Here is a 15786-nt window from a genome sequence, read left to right on the forward strand (position 1 = left end):
TCAGTTTGAATAATGTTGAAGTCTCGTACTCATAGCTTGTTCAGTAACTTCAGTCACTTTGTTACAAAGGACTGTAGGATGAATGTAAGATTCTCTCATCTGACTTTTTTCTAATTGCTTTTTTTTAAGCTCTGCTTTAGAGTCATAGACTCATTAAGTTTAGAAAAGACCATTAAGATCACCCAGTCCAACCGCTAACCCATCCCCACTATGCCCACTAGCTGTGACTTTCAGTGCCCCATCCACAAGGTTCTTGAACACCTCCAGGGATGGTGACTCCACCACCTCCCCGGGCAGCCTGTTCCAGCACCTGACTGCTCTTTTGGGGAAGATATTTTTCCTAATGTCCAACCTGAACCTCCCCTGGTGCAACTGAAAGCCATTCCCTCTCATTCTATCACTATTACCTGGGAGAAGAGGCCGACCCCTACCTTGCCACAACCTCCTTTCAGGTAGTTGCAGAGAGCAACAAGGTCTGAACAATCCCAATTCCCCCAGCTGTTCCTCATAAGACTTGTGCTCCAGTCTCCTTGCCAGATTTGTTACTGTTCTGTGGATGCTTTTCACAGCCTTGTTCCCATATTAGCAGAGTGTTTTGCGGAGAAGTGGGAGTTAAAATGATACTCGGTGATGTCATATGCTCTACTCTATTGCATCCCTTGGTTGTAAGGAGCTTGGCAGTTTTCTTGTTCCTCTCTAGTAGCATTTTGTAGGGGTGCTCTTGTGAGGACACCCTTGGCGCTCTGCCTGGCTCCTTCCTCAGGATTTAGGGTCTCATGGCTGACTGTTTTGCTGTGTTGCAGGTATTCTTGGTAGCAGAAAGCTGGCAAGTTGGTGTAGTGACCTTAGGAACTGTTACCCATGTGGCCGACCTGCCCAGTCAGTGCCACCCAAGTCCCAGAGAGATCTGTGCTGCATGTAGGTAGGTTGCATGCTGTCCTTCATTCTGTGCTTTTTAAATTTTAAGTACCCTATTTTTATTTTTTATTTTTTTAAATGTCCCTGAAAGTCAGGGATTTGCAGATGCAAAGGGGAAAGAATAACTTGGTGAAGTATTCGTGGTAGAAAGTTGCCCATTCATCCCCAAATTCCTGTACCCAGCTCTGACTACTGGCTGCTGTGGATCCCTACCCGCAAGCATTTGACTCATCTTTGCCATGACTCAGAAATGTATTGGGAACCCTTTTTTTTTTTTTTTTTTTTTTCCCTTTTGAAAAATGAAGTGAAAGTTTATCAACCTGTACGGTTAAATGAAAGACCAGCAAGCCAAATGAGGAAGTAAACCCTTCCTTTAGAATGAGCTCTAACCTGCTCACAGCACTTGTTTGCTCTCTGCTGACTCCAGCCCTGCCTTAAGGCTCTCCATACCAGGCAGCTTCCTTCTGGCTGCCCTGAGCAGCTCCCAGCTGCCCACAGTGATGGCACCATGGGGATCGGACAGGTAACATAGGGTGAGTGGGGCTGCTGGTGGGCATGGCTCCTGGCACTGCTTGCTGCTATGGCTTGTGGGGAACATATCACAAAGGGTGGGAGAGGAAAGACGCAGATTGCTCTGTAGTCATCCGGTCTTCTTGTGGAGGTTTATGTGCGTCCTCCATTTGGGAGTCTAAAACACCCTGATTTATTTGGAAGTGCAGCAGCCTATATTCTTTCTGAGAAGAAAAAGCTCCTGGAAAGGCCAGGGAGTGCTGCTTGGTGAAGGTTGAATGAATTGTGGGGTGGTTCTCAGGAAGAGGGCAGCCAAGACTGGGCAGGGGGAATGCTGCCACAGTGTGAAGTTGTTGCTGTGCCTGCATGTGTGGCCAAATGCATTTTACTTTCTTTATTTCTAGCTATAATATGAAGATTATAAAAGAATTTAGAAATGACACTGAAGCTGTTCCTTCCAGTTGTGTGGGTGCACAGAAGGGGGGCACAATACCGTGAGCTGGGCACATTTGCTTGGGGGAAAGATCAGCCCAGGATCTGAAGGCTGAGTGCTGGTGGAGTGCAAAGCCAGAGTGGCTGCCCAGTGTGTCTGTGAGGGCAAGGGAAGCGGCAGGAGGAAATACAAGTAGTTTGCATATGAAGGTTGTAAAGTTTATAAGTTGGATTTTACGACCTGCTTGCGTCTGATAGCAGAAGGTGGACTCTGTGGTGCGCTGCTTCTTTTGTTGTGTTTTTGCACTGATTGTAGCAACCAGCTGACCTGTTGGACTTGGGGTATGCTGCTGATTGCTCATCGAAGTATCAACCAGTGACTCCTATTCTCTGGGTTGGTTCAGCCCAGAGCAGAGGAGCTAAGGGGAGCTGTCCTGGCAGCTGCAGCAATTTGTGAGGAGAGTAGAGGAGCAGTGCTGAGCTCTGCTTTCTGTGACAGTGACAGGGAATGGCATGGAGCTGTGTCAGGGGAGGGGCAGCTGGGGGTTAGGGAAAGGGTCTGCACCAGAGAGTGGAGGGCATGGAACAGACTGCCCAGGGCAGGGAGCATGGCCACCAGTGCTGGAGTCCACAGAACGTCTGGACAACGCACTCAGACATAGGGTTTGATTTTGGGTGATGCTGTGTGGAGCTGGAGGTTGGACTCAATGATTCCTGTGGATCCATTCTAACTTGGGATGTTCTATGATTCTATGATCACTCTTCAAGTTTCCCTTTTTAAGAGTCACCTCAGTGCTATCTGTGAGCATGCCTTCCATCTCAGAGTTCCATTTGTGCTCTTTCTGTGGTAAAACCCTGCAGTCGCTGCATTACCCATTGCTAACGTCTGGCCAAACAGTAGCAGAGATCCAGTGGATGACTGCAGAAAAACAGACCTGGCCAGCAGCACTGCAGAAGAGCAGCCTTTGCTCAGCAGGTGCTGTTGCTGACAAATACAGCCTCTGTACCCCACAGCTAGGAACCCTCCTGGCAAAGCTGAGCCTGCATTCAATGGAGTTGGGGACAAACACAGTGCAACAGGGTGCTAGTGTGGGAAATCACCCTGAGACAAACAACATACATCAGGACATGCGGAAATGCAGGTCAACAAAATAACACTGAGGGCTATTAAAATACACTGACGCTGTTCGTAACTTTTACTAGAGTTCTAGATTTCTTCTTCAGGAAAACGCACTGTCTAAGCCATCACGAAGTGACCTGCCAATGAATGGACTGCAGTGGTCCCACAGTCCTCTTCTTCCCAGGGAGCTGTCTGCAAGGTGTCTTTTTATAAGATCTCAAGTCTTATAGACAAAGGAACATCAAGATTTAGGTCTGAATGCCTCACTCTAGCAGAGCTTCAGAGTTTGCAGCATCTTCCCAGCAGTTTATGTTGTACTCAGGAGTGACCTGCACTTGGTCTCCCATCAGTGAGGGTGATGTGAGATCTACAGGGAAGGGAAGACAGCCAGACTCATTTCTTACATATGAGTAGGTGATGCAGCCGTAGCTCTGATATTGGTGCTATCGATAACTGCAGAGATCTAGTGAGATAAGTGTCTGTGCAAGCATGCCAAGCATGCCTGAAAAAATGTGGCTTGATGTTGAGTAGTCACCACATATGTCCTTCTGCTGTCATGCTTGGTAGAGTGAAGCAGTTCTGAAGCTTACATTGCCCATCGTGGTCAGTTACTAGGTAGACCAGAAATGTAAATAGTCATGTTATGGAGAAGCTTGAGATAGCATCCTGCTACTTCGGCACAGTCATTTCTGAGTTACAGGTGTCTTTCGACAATGAATCTAAGTGAAACTGAAACCGATTTTCAGATTTTCTTCCAACCACTACCCATGACAGCCTTCAAAAAACAAGCTGCTTCTCTGAATACAAAAACAACAGGAAAATATTAACTCAGGCATCACTGGAACAGGTGAGTGGTAGAATTTCATACGATACGTCTGTATGTACACACACAGGCACATACTAGGAAACACAGTTCTATTAAGAAGAGTTCAGAGTTCACAGCTAAATAACGTTTCCCTAAATCACTTGGTGAGATTTGTCGTACATGTCAAGTTGCTATGGCATCTGAGATCATCCAACAGCATTCGACAGATAATTATCTGCACCTCATTAACCACACTGAGCAAATTGAAAATCCCCGGCTACACCGCCTTTTATATCATTTCCTGTGAGATAAGTCCAAAGAACAAACTTACGCATACAGTGATCCTGGGTAAAGACAGGCTTGCATAGCTCGTGAAGTAGGATGACACCTGTCTGACATAACGCCTGGAGAGTTACAAACATCACCTGGACCAATTGACTGCTTTTATAAATAAGAGAGGATCAGGAAAACACTTGAATTTGAGAGAAGACTGGGATAGTGCACGAGGCGACTAACTGAGCTTGCACGTTCTGCCTTAACACTTGCATTTTGTTATTTCTTATCTTTCCCCCGCCTAAAGCTGATGCTTGCTGGACGAGGACGGGAAGACAGAATTGCATTTGGAAGGAAGGCAGATGCCTGCTAGGATGGCCCTGACCAGTTCATTTTCCAGCAAGCCAGTACCGCCAGGCTCTGAAGGAGTTTCAACAGGGAGAGAAGTTCACCAGAGCAAGCTGGACTTTTTCTGTAAGCTAGGCTATGGTAAACAGGACATCTGCAAAGTGCTGGAGAGCCTGGGCCAAGAGGCCCTGGAGGATGATGTGCTCAAAGAGCTGATTCGGATGGGGAGAAAACCTCAAGCTCTGGAGAGCCAGGCTCAGCCTCCCCAACTAAAACTTGTAGCCCGTGGGTCGTGCAGCACCTCACCAGTGCCAAAGTGGCTCGGAGAAGAGGAAGGTGATTCCTCCAGTCACTTGAGAGCCATTGTGATTGACGGCAGCAATGTAGCAATGAGGTAAGCTTTGCTTTTTAGGACATCTCTCTTTCTCAGTAGTTTTTGAATTTTAAAGATGATGAGTTGAAGTGGGTTTTTCTCCAGGTGAGATGTCTATTGGATGTATGGTAGATGAATCACTGCTTATTCCTATTATTTGGCTGGGAACCTTTTGTGTCCATGCCCATAAATACACACACCAAATACAGTCACTGCCTTGCTCTGCATTTGACCTTTTACAAGCTCACAGCAGCTAATGTGCTCTGTTTATGGTGGGATGATTCAGCAGCCCTTTCTCTTTGTGCTCACCACTGATGTCTCCCTGCCTTTTCATGCAGTTACCTAGGGATCCCAAATGAACAGGAAAGCCCCAGTAACATAAGGAGAGGGAAAATAAAGACGGGTGGCTGTGGTTCCTAACAAAATCACAACTGTATAGTCTTGGCTTGCAACTAAGTTCCACCAAGGTTCTTGGCTTGTATGGTTTTTTTCTGTTTGTTTGTTTATATAGTATAAACGTCAGGAAAATTGGTCGTTGGCTTAAATCTTAAATGTTAAATTTAACATCTAAATCTTAAATGTTCTCATTTATTTATTAATTCTGTTTCTGGGAAATGTTATAGCAACTCATCTTGGCCAATTTTACTTCTTAAGTAGTGTCCTGACACTGTAAAAGCACTCTGTGATGTAGAGCCTGGCATTCTCATGCGGATGAGAAATCCAAGAGCAGCAGCAGCAGCTTGGCCTCCATTCCTCTGAGCAGTGAGAACTGTCAGAGGCCTCTCCAAAGTCCAGGATGCCCTTTGTATCCACCATTTCTCCCTATGATTCCTGCTTTCTTCTGCAGGGCCAGGCCCATCCTTGCACTTTGGAATAGAGTAGAGAAGGGTTTCCTCCCTTGGTGTGAGGTAAGACTACATCCCCTCTGGTTAGAGGGCGAAAGAGTCCAGAGCAGGTGATCTTGGAAACTAAGCAAGTTATGCCATCTTCTGGAAGAAGGAAGAAATTCCACCCAAAAGCAAGGGGATCCTGAAGGAAGCTCATGACCAGTGAGAAATACACAACAGAGCAGAGCTCTTTAGCTTTAGCCAAGCCATCAGCTGGGTAGCTGGCTGCTAGACTCTCCTGCACTTCCACCCCAGATCCTCCTTGGGTTGTTCTTCTCTGTATGCAAGGCAGAGAGGTGCTTGCCTGCCTAGATTCTTGAAGGGTAGTGCTTTGCTGTGGATTCCTTGTTTTCACCTAAACAGATTCAGAGGAATGTGAAGTAGTTTCCAGGTTCAGAAAAACAAAGGTTTTACAGCTCCACTCAGACATCCCCATCTGCCTTGGTAAGTTATGGAGTGTTTGGCACAATGGAGGAGACAGTGAGCCTGTCAGGGTATACAGACCCAATGCAGCCTGGAAGGAGCTGCTTTCCTGTCCAGGATGCGTAGCCTAAGTGGCACTGGCTGACATTTGCCCTCTGGCTAATGGGATGGAATGCTCATTTTAATTTTTCTGATTTGTTACTGTCAGTTGGAAAAGAGCTGTTTGCAGCATAATCAGGGAACAGAGTTGTTTGTTGGGTTTTCTTGATGGAAAAACATAAAAGTTTAGGAGAAGCAACAATTTAGGGATAGAGCTGTCAAAATCTTGAAGCTTAGAGAGACACTTGTATGGGGAAGAAAACATCTCAAGCATTCGTATTTCTGTCTTGGTACTGGTATTTCTGGAACACTTCACAGTTAGCAGATTTGATGGCTTATTGCATGGTGCAAGGTTTTGAAAAAGATGTATATGCCCCGAGTTCATCCATCAAGACTGAATGGCAAATACCCTTGCCTTCAGCCAGTTTCACTAACCAGACACCTCAGTATGCTTTGCATTTCCATTTGGTATAGTTTGAAACTTAGCCATCTGCCAGCCCATGGTTTAGCTAGGCCAGTGGGGGAAATAATCAAGTTTTGGTATTGTAGAAGAGGAACAAGTAACCCTGTAACACTGAAGGGGCTATCTACTGTAGAGCTTGCACTTTTACATCCAGTTTTTAAGCTGTGACATATACAGAGGCCTTTTCCTGGGCCAGCCGAGCCTGGCTTTGTGCTCTTAAGAATCACAGAACCACGGAATGGCTTGGGTTGGAAGGGACCTCAAGAATCATGGTCCAACCCCCCACCACATGCAGGGCCACCCCCCTCCAAAAGTAAGTTTCCTTACTTTGGCAATATGTGATTATTGTAGGGAATTAGTGTTGGGACTTGATGTTTCCTAGCCAACAGGCCTAAAACATCTACGAAGGTGGAACAACACAACTACAGATAGAGGAAGAAATGATGTAATTGCTTATTTTAACAAAATTAGGATATAGCCCAAGTGTCCTCTTAGGCCAATGTCCCGTAAACCATTGCTGTACATGAATAAATGCTCTTGAAGAAGCTGTTTTAACTAAAGTTCATTTCAAAGAGTTTGGAATTGCACAACTGAAAGAGTAACCACTTTCTGCTAATTATGGAGTAATTGGTGAAATGGTTGCCTTGCTCTATGTGCCCTCGTCAGAGGATTCTGTTGGGTCCTGGTTACCTGTAACCAAGTGATGCACTGCACTGCTGGCAGGAAGGAGAGAGCAGGGACAGAATTGTGACAGATCAGTTAAGGTCCATGGGCATGGGGTGGATTAAATAGCTTCTGTTGGTCAAGATTAATTCAATATGCAGGAGATGAGATGTTTTAAAGACCCTGTGGTATTGCATGGCAGCTGTTGGTGTTCAATGACGTGGCAGTGCACCATGTGTATATCTACTACTGTGGCTATGCATTCCCCACCTTTGGCTGCAGTAGCAATATGCCAAATAGATTCAGTGATAACACTGAGTATCAATGCCAGGTGCCTCTTGCTTGTTCTGTCTGCCCTTTTGATCAAATTGTTTGTGCTTGAAGTGAGTTTTTTACTTCTCACATTGGGCATAAATACAGAAGTACTTTCCTAAAGCTGTCAGGGCTATATACATATAGATTAATAGTCATTGTCAAAGTAAGTGTTTGATGTAGTGAACTTGATTTGAGAGCCAACATTAAAGGATGGCCTAGCCAATTGCACTAGTTTTCATTTGTAGTCAACATTTCGGCACTATACATTTTATTAGGTGTAAAATGTGCCTTTTTGGTTTTATGATCAATAGAAACACAACCTGGACGTGAATTTCTTGGGGTCAGGGATATTTAGGACTGCAGCATTTTCCTCAGCTGGTCAGTCACTGCAAGCAGGTGTAGTAACTTAGACATTTACATCCCTGTTCTGTGGAATGTGAGTAGAATTATGGTGATATTATCCAGAAACCTCAAAGTACAAGGATAAGGTTTCTGCAGTCACTGTGAGGGTGTTCATCTGTTCAGGATCTGTGTGAGGAGTTTTTTTTCTTGTGCAGAGGCAATTAACAAACTGCCTTCCCTTATATATGCCCTGTGCTCTAGTCAAGTTTTAGATAAGAGGAGGGCTAGCAGTAAGAATTGTCAATGGAGAAAAGAAGCTTAGAAATGAGGTTGGCTCTGATTGTTTCCTTTGAGAAAACAATCCCAAAGGATCCCAATCCCTTGGGGTTGTTTTCTGTTTTGTTCTAAATACTGATAATTATCCATAATCCGCCTTGCATGCATCTGCTGCAGTGCACATCTTGGGGTTTTCCTATCTCTCTGTGCAACAAAGACAAAATCCAACAACGTGGGCAAGACAACAATGGGCATGAAGCATCTTTCTGCAGAGGTTTTGTCCCTTTTCTGGTGTCCTGGGTTAGATTCTCCATAATTCCCCTCCTTACTCTTGCAGTCTTTTTTCCCCTTTAATTTGACTGCTACTTCCAGAAGAGGTCAGCACCAAACTGACCTTCAATTGCACTATCAGCCTTTTCAGACATGAAAATCCATGTCACTGTTAGCACAGAAGAAAATCCCCACATTTTATTTCATACAGGAGAGCCTCATGGGTTTCTGCATGTGCTGGAAGAAACTCTCCATCCTCAAATCATTATCAGAAGGCAAAGGATCTGACACAGCCTAGGGTTTTACTGGCATTTTAGGATCTGTGTCCAATTAGATATAGATGAAAACAACATGCTTGGTTAGCAGGCAGGTCATGGAAATTGGAGGCAGAATACTTCTGACTTCAGGTATCCAAACTTCTTCAAACAACAAGTGCCTGGTTCTGCTGGAGGAGGTATTTGAATCTATCCAACCAGGGCACCTTGCTCAGGAATGGAGCGTTGTTTTCTTGGAAAGTGATAAATGACACACAAGCACTGTGTTCTGCCTTTCCATTACTGATTCAGTTAGAGACCTCTATATGCTTCCTGAAAACTTTGCCTCAGCTTCCTCTTCCTATTTCTTTCACAGCCATGGAAACAAAGAGGTCTTCTCCTGCTGGGGGATCCGCCTGGCTGTGGACTGGTTCCGAGAAAGGGGACACACCTACATCAAGGTTTTTGTCCCCCTCTGGAGGAAGGAGCCCCCTCGACAAGACAGTCCCATTGCAGGTACGTCACCATCCTGGGCGTAATTTGGCAGCCATTGGGTGCAGACTGCAGGCAGGGGATGTGAAGAGTACAGTATGATTTTGCCCTATAAGGTGCAAACTGTATAAGGTCTCTGTTGCTTAAATCAGTCATTAATTCATTGTCACATGCAGGCGAGCGATGAAAACGGCAAACAGGGCTTTGTTACTGTGCTTAGAAGATTCAAAGCACTAATTTCTGCCATAATTAAAGAACAAGTTTGCTAGCTCACAACAGCCTGCAGAGTATTTAAGGCCAGCCAGTAAACAGCATTGTTTCTGAGTAGATGTGATGTTTCACACATTTTTCAAAGGTGTGGGTATCTTTGTGAATAAGGTTTCCCTATTGCACAACTGGCATCAGTTGGCCTGGTACCTGATGCAGGGGCTACACAGCTTCCTCTGCCAGGAGAAGGATGTGTGTTGGCTGAAGTCTGTGGAGGATGGCGAGATTTGAGTTGTTCAGAAATAGGGAAGGTATGTGCCTGCAGCCTGATGTCTGCAGCTGCAGGTAAGAAGGCAATGGAGCTGCCCCTCTGTGTGGCAGGAAAGGCAAGAAGCCTCCTTGGAGGTGGAGAAATGAGTTTATTTATTTTATCAGGCCTATTTCAACTTGCAGTAACACTCATACCAGGACTGGTCAGAAGCTTTCTAGCATCTACTGACATAAAAAGGCAACTACAGGGTTTTGCCTACCTCTGGTATAGACCTTTAATACATTTAATGGTTAAAACTTTAAAATCAGAAAAAGGTACCTCCAATTTTACGAGTAGATGCTTTTATAAAAGACCAATTTTTTTTTTTTTTAATTGCCAAACAATTGCTAGTTTTCAATACATCTGAAAATCATGCCACTTTAAGTTTCTGAAGTTTCCAGCATGGTGGAGATCAGGTCATCATTAACTGATACCTTCTTTGCCTATTTTTTCCCCTCTATTTCTGCTAACCACCTCACCAGATCAGCACATTCTTGAAGAGCTTGAGAAGCAATCAATCCTTGTGTATACCCCATCTCGGAAGGTGAAAGGCAAGAGGGTAGTTTGCTACGATGATCGCTATATTGTGAAGGTTGCTTACGAAAAAGATGGGGTCATTGTTTCCAATGACCATTACCGGGATCTCCAGAATGAAAATCCTGAGTGGAAATGGTTCATAGAGCAGCGGCTACTCATGTACTCTTTTGTCAGTAATAGGTAAGAGAACTTGGCTGGTGAGCAATCTGTAACTTGAAGCGTATGGGTCAAGACAGCTCAGACATGAGTGTACCTCTGGCCACCACAGTTATCTCATTTCTGTAGTTCCTTCTTATTTATCTTTGGTCTTAAAACTCCATGCCGCTCCTCAAGGAAATTCTCTGTTTGAATGGCAACAGTAGTGACCAGCTTTCCTTCTTACCAGTCCAAACTGGGATGTTTACCCAACACCTACTACGTATTCTGTAGTGGTGTAACTGAATTAAATCAGTGAGGGGACGCTGGCTGAATTAATTTTAAATTCCCCTACAAGGCAGAACAGCGCTTTCCCCTGTGCTTTTATTATTGTGGCCTTTTAGAAGAAGAGAAAGGAGAAGTTGGTCTCTCTGGCCCATTGACTATCCCTTTGAAAAGGCTGGGCCACTTCATTGCACCAGATGCGCAATCGGCTGTAGCTCTGAAATAAGTGGTGACTTCAGACCTCATTCCCCTAAAAACAAGAGGAAAGTGAGTTTGGTGTGAAAGGGAGCTGACGAGCGCAGGGCCAGCAGAGGTATTTCCTACTGCTTTGGGGAAAAAGGAAGTGATACTGTGATAACTGGGGTGCTGACAGACCAGGGCTGTGCAAAGCCTTAGCCTCTTTCCAGTTGGTTGAAGTTTGTAGGAAAGGAGAAGGACAGCTACGTGATCGTGAAACACAGTTGGCTTGGTGAGCAGGAGGGATAACGCAGCTTCCAGAGGCTGAGCTGTGAGGGCATCACCCACCTGCCCTGCTCTAAGCCTGTGCAGCAAGCTGTGGCAATGCTACTTCTGCTACTTCTGTCACTTCTCCTTTTTCAGGTTTATGCCTCCTGATGATCCACTAGGCCGGCATGGACCCACTCTTAATAATTTCCTCAGCAAAAAGCCAGCGCTTCCTGAATCAACATGGCAGCCTTGCCCCTATGGTGGGTTCTTCTCTGTCCCCCCTGGGCCTTGCTTCCTTGCTGCATAGTCCTCAGCTAGGGGACAGCCCTGGTCCTGCATGCGCTCCACCTTCACACTTGGTATGGTAGAGGATGGGGCCAGGGCTGCTCAACCGTGTGGTGCTCCCACCCCAAAACAGCTTTAATGTAATTTGAACACCTGCCCAGTGTTTGAAAGCCACCCTTTTCAGCAGCAGATTTCCCGGTCCATTGAGCACTGCAACCACAAGACATGTGAACTTCAGACACTGACAAAATAGACCTAAATAGACCTTTACGCAGAAATTTCCCTCCGCTGTGGCTGCACCCTGCTATTTCAGTCAGCAACATGCAAATGTGGGGTCAAAAGTGGTAGGGGGGGAAAGCAGTGCTTCCTCTCTGTGCTGTTTTTGCTCACCAGAAGCTCCTAGCTGCATGGTCCTTGGGGATGAGCTCCTGTTTGATATTTTTTGATTCTTTCAGGTAAAAAATGCACTTACGGTAACAAATGCAAGTTTTACCATCCTGAGAGGCTGCGTCAAGCTCAGCTGTCAGTTGCTGATGAGCTCAGAGCCAGAACAAAAGTGCCCATGAGCCTGGGGAAGGAGGAGGAGGTGTGCAACTGCTCTCCATATCGAACTGGCAGAGAGCCTATGCCTCACAACCCTGTCACAGAAATGCCACAGGGAGCCAGCAGGAGCATGAGGGCTTCTTGCTATGGAGCATGGTCCCCAGACAGATACCAGCCAGCTGATGCCTGGGCCATCAGATCCAACTCTGGCCTGGAGCTGGACGGGAAACCACCAGAAGCCCTCAGAGGCCATCCCCTCGTGGGAGACATGGCAGCACTCTTCATCAGTGACAAGGTGTACTCTGGAAACAGACCAGCGTGCACCTCAAAGGACAAAGATGTGTCTGACAGCCCTCATAGCTGTTGTAGCCTGAGGCACAACCCCTTTCTGCTGCACCACCACCACCACTGCTTGGACTGCACCTGCTTACCAGGGAGCCCCTTCCAGCACTCAGTGATCTCACCTGCTCCAGGCAGGCACCAGGAGCACTGCTGGCCCCAGGAGTGCTGGTCTGATGGGTCCCAGTCTGGGCCAGTCCTGGAGGCACAGCAGCAGCAGCACCTTCCTCCATCCTCTGTGATGCCTCTAGCTGAGCCACTGCAAGTTTACAGAGAGAGGCCCCAGTGCTGTTTCCCCAGCCACCCCTTTCTGCTGGATGCCAGCAGCACGCCTGACTTCTTCCAGAAAGCCTCTGCTCAGCCCAGTGCTGCTTACTGTGGTTACTGGCCACCCCATGCTGCAAGACCTCCTGCCCAGCAAACAAGTGTCCACAGGGAGCTGTGCACTATTTTCCCCTGTGCCGAAGTGAATCGAGTCATGGCACTGTACCCTGAGATCAAGGATATCGCTAGCTTGACATTACTGATTGAAAGACACAGAAACTTGTGACGTCTCCAGGTTAAACCTTTCCCACCAAGTGCAGAGCTGCTACTCTCAGGTTTACCTGAGTGTTACCAAAGGGCTTTATGAGTTGAGTTACAGCTGTTCAAGTAGCATACAGCTGAGCGTCAACCAGTTATGATGCATGGGGCATTGAGTCAAGACAATTGCTGTGGTTCACAGCGGTAGGATCTTGTCTACTTCACTTGGGAGTGAGTAGGAAGCCTTGAGTTTAATAACTGAGCTGCCAGCATGTGAACCTCATGTGTTTCTGATGTTCTAATGTGCTGTTTAAATACCACCAAGGAGCTATTCTCCATGGGTCCCATTAAAGGGATCCTCATAACATTTATCACGACTAGTCTGCTCAGCTAGCTGAAAAAAAAGTGATTTGGCATATTTCCCCTAACACGGGGCTGTACTTCCTGCTAGAAGGCATCTTTGGGCCCATTTAATTACCTGATGGCTTTAATTACAAAGCAATCGTGTCCTAGACCTTTAAAAAACCCAACTAGTGTTTATGAACCAATGCTGTGAACCCACAAGATTACTAGTAGAGGTAGCAAAGAAAGACCCCAGAGTGCTTGGAAGCAACTGCAGGTATGTTTCTCAGGGCTCATGCACGATAAGTCAAGTGAGGGAAGTTCTCTGTAATATAAGTCAGTCCTATTGCAGTCTGAAAGCTCAGGGCTGTTCTTTGAGTTAACATAGAAGATAGCAAAGGAAAATAATAGTAATAGTAGCTCTGGACTGCTTCTGTCCTAGTAAACAAGAAAAAACATTGTTGAATTAACCCTTAATTACCAAACGCGATCCCATAATGCCACTATACAGATGATTTATGATGACAAATATTTAAACTCTATTCTGCTGGGACATGTTTGATTTTCAGTAAGCTGTAAAGCTATTCATCTTTGTGTTATTCCACTGAATTTTTTTTTTTAAGTTAAAATTCAAGTGTTAAGGTTGATCCTGAATGTTTTTTGGCATTTTACCAAAGTTTAAGTATGTCAGTATGACAGATCTTAAGAATTATTTAGCGTGTTATAAAATGAACACCTAGAACACTTTGCTCTGAATATGTTCTGTTTTTTTTTATTCATTCCTTTTAGTGCTGATGGATAATTAGGTCCAACATTTAGGTGGCCTTTACAGAATCTCATATGCATTAGAGAATCTCTAGTGGGTTCTTCTTAGAAGTACAGTCAGGCAATAATTAAACCTAACTCGCACTGAATGCTCTTGGTTTGGAAAGGCGACCAAGCAGAAGTAATTCGCCTTTAGTGTCACTGTCACATGATGCATTTTTTGTATTTGTGAGAAGATTCTTCAGGAAATAAACCAAATCAGCTGATTCTCTTTTAGTCATGTGGTGGCTGACTGAGAAGGCATTGTAAAAGAATGTGGAAGTGTGACCACAAATATCTTTTTCCATATGACATGACTTTCCCACTAATTATAGTCATTGTAAGTTTCTGTATTTGTTTATTTTTTTTTTTAACGTAAATCACCTCCTTCAGATTGCTGTGTTTTGGCTCATTGGAATAGCTTGCAGTATCCTCTGGAAAATACACAAAGATTAGAAACTCGTTAAACCAAAATCATGGAATGTGTGAATTGGTTTGGAAAGTATTTGAGGTCTACAGCCAGCGTTAGTTTCCATGAAATATGTCACACTCCACTTTAGCATAATGAATTCATGAATCAAATGTGAATATTGTGCCCACTGAAGGATGGGCTCACTGGATGGCCCAACGTCCTGCACCAGCGCTTCCCGTCGTGCCCAAGCACATCTTCACACTGAAAGTGCCCTGAAAGCTCCTTCCCCATACAAACAGCAAGACCCAAAGGACAACGTTCAGAAAATACACAGAAAGCAGTGGAACAGGCTATAGCCATACATGTCATCATTTAGTAGCTTTATGTTTGGAAGGTAGGTTACATATTTCAATATAGAGAGCATTTAGAAACAGGAAACTTGGCACAGTGCCCTCTACATAGTGCCCTGGGCTTGCTGACTACATGTGTGTAAGCTTTTTCTCCTTTTTCCTCAAGAACGCTGAGGAATTTGGTCCTCATTCAAAACTCTCTCCTGTTAAATACCTTGTTTTTGCTTTCATTTCTGCCTTATTTACTGTGCAGTCTCTCAGTAAAACACCCAGAATATGCATTCTGTTAAGAAAGTGTCTGAGAATATAAATCAGACTTCAGTGCTAAACAGAACTTGACTTCTCTTGGCTCATCTGCTCAGAGAGATTTTTCTCATGAAGTTTTTGTTTCAAGGGCAGCACAGCAGCAGAGTTATGTCATTGAGTGCTGTAGAGAAACTCTGCCCTTGGCAAAAGGCCCACGGCAAGCACAAACCATTTTATTATTTCACCACTGAGTAAGCATCTGGGACGAGGGGCCTTCTTCTGCAGCCTTTTACACTCTCCAAGACAGTAGGATTGCTTTCTGGCTTGAGAGTGAAGGGAAGGAACTGCTAACAGGAAGGAATAGGTAGCTCTCACACAGACGTTATGGACAGCTGTTGCCATTTGGTGTCTCTGCTGAGATGCATTCGAGGGCAGCTCTGGCTTGCCAAGTTGAGAATGAATCCATAAATCCCTAGAGGCTGAGAGCCTCTAAGGCTTTTGCTTTTTGGTTGTCAAGACAAAAAAGAAGAAGATTGAAGCAGTGGGAGCGATCCTCCAGGAGATGAGCTGCTTTCCTAAGGAAGATTCACAAAGTTTTGTATTTATTGTTAGACTAGTAAAAAAACCAAAAACAAACAAAATCTAAACCGACAACATAGAAGGGAAGTCTCTTCCCTTCTTCACCCTTTCCCAAAAAGCTGGGAAGCCATAGGCACACTCCTCTGTGAGTGCCAGGGAAACTGATGATCAGTGTCCCTC

General features: G+C 45.1%; 1 protein-coding gene across 4 annotated transcripts; it reads left to right on the top strand.

The window, feature by feature from the left end:
* The first annotated feature begins 809 nt into the window (after nt 1–809).
* On the top strand, nt 810–14247 carry ZC3H12D (zinc finger CCCH-type containing 12D). Of its 4 annotated transcripts, XM_042884953.1 has the most exons (7): nt 810–922; nt 3727–3827; nt 4366–4800; nt 9148–9287; nt 10263–10497; nt 11338–11444; nt 11925–14247. In XM_042884953.1, the coding sequence occupies exons 3-7, from the start codon at nt 4421–4423 to the stop codon at nt 12899–12901; spliced, it is 1839 nt and encodes a 612-aa protein (XP_042740887.1). In that variant the 5' UTR covers nt 810–922; nt 3727–3827; nt 4366–4420; the 3' UTR covers nt 12902–14247. The 4 variants fall into 4 exon arrangements, with proteins under 4 accessions (XP_042740887.1, XP_042740872.1, XP_042740896.1 ...); XM_042884938.1 differs by having other exon boundaries at nt 3727–4800; XM_042884962.1 differs by lacking the exons at nt 810–922; nt 3727–3827 and adding an exon at nt 1395–1451.
* The last annotated feature ends 1539 nt before the right edge of the window (nt 14248–15786 follow it).

This window comes from Lagopus leucura, unplaced genomic scaffold (assembly GCF_019238085.1).
Source record: "Lagopus leucura isolate 7727_CA_CO unplaced genomic scaffold, USGS_WTPT01 Super-Scaffold_73, whole genome shotgun sequence".
Lineage (NCBI taxonomy): Eukaryota > Metazoa > Chordata > Aves > Galliformes > Phasianidae > Lagopus > Lagopus leucura.

Excerpts from the sequence above, each read along its gene's own strand:
- ZC3H12D (XM_042884938.1), top strand. The coding sequence starts at position 4,421 with ATGCCTGCTAGGATGGCCCTGACCAGTTCATTTTCCAGCAAGCCAGTA. Across the intron at positions 4,801-9,147 it reads GGCAGCAATGTAGCAATGAG|CCATGGAAACAAAGAGGTCT; the intron begins GTAAGCTTTGCT and ends TTTCTTTCACAG. Across the intron at positions 9,288-10,262 it reads ACAAGACAGTCCCATTGCAG|ATCAGCACATTCTTGAAGAG; the intron begins GTACGTCACCAT and ends CCACCTCACCAG.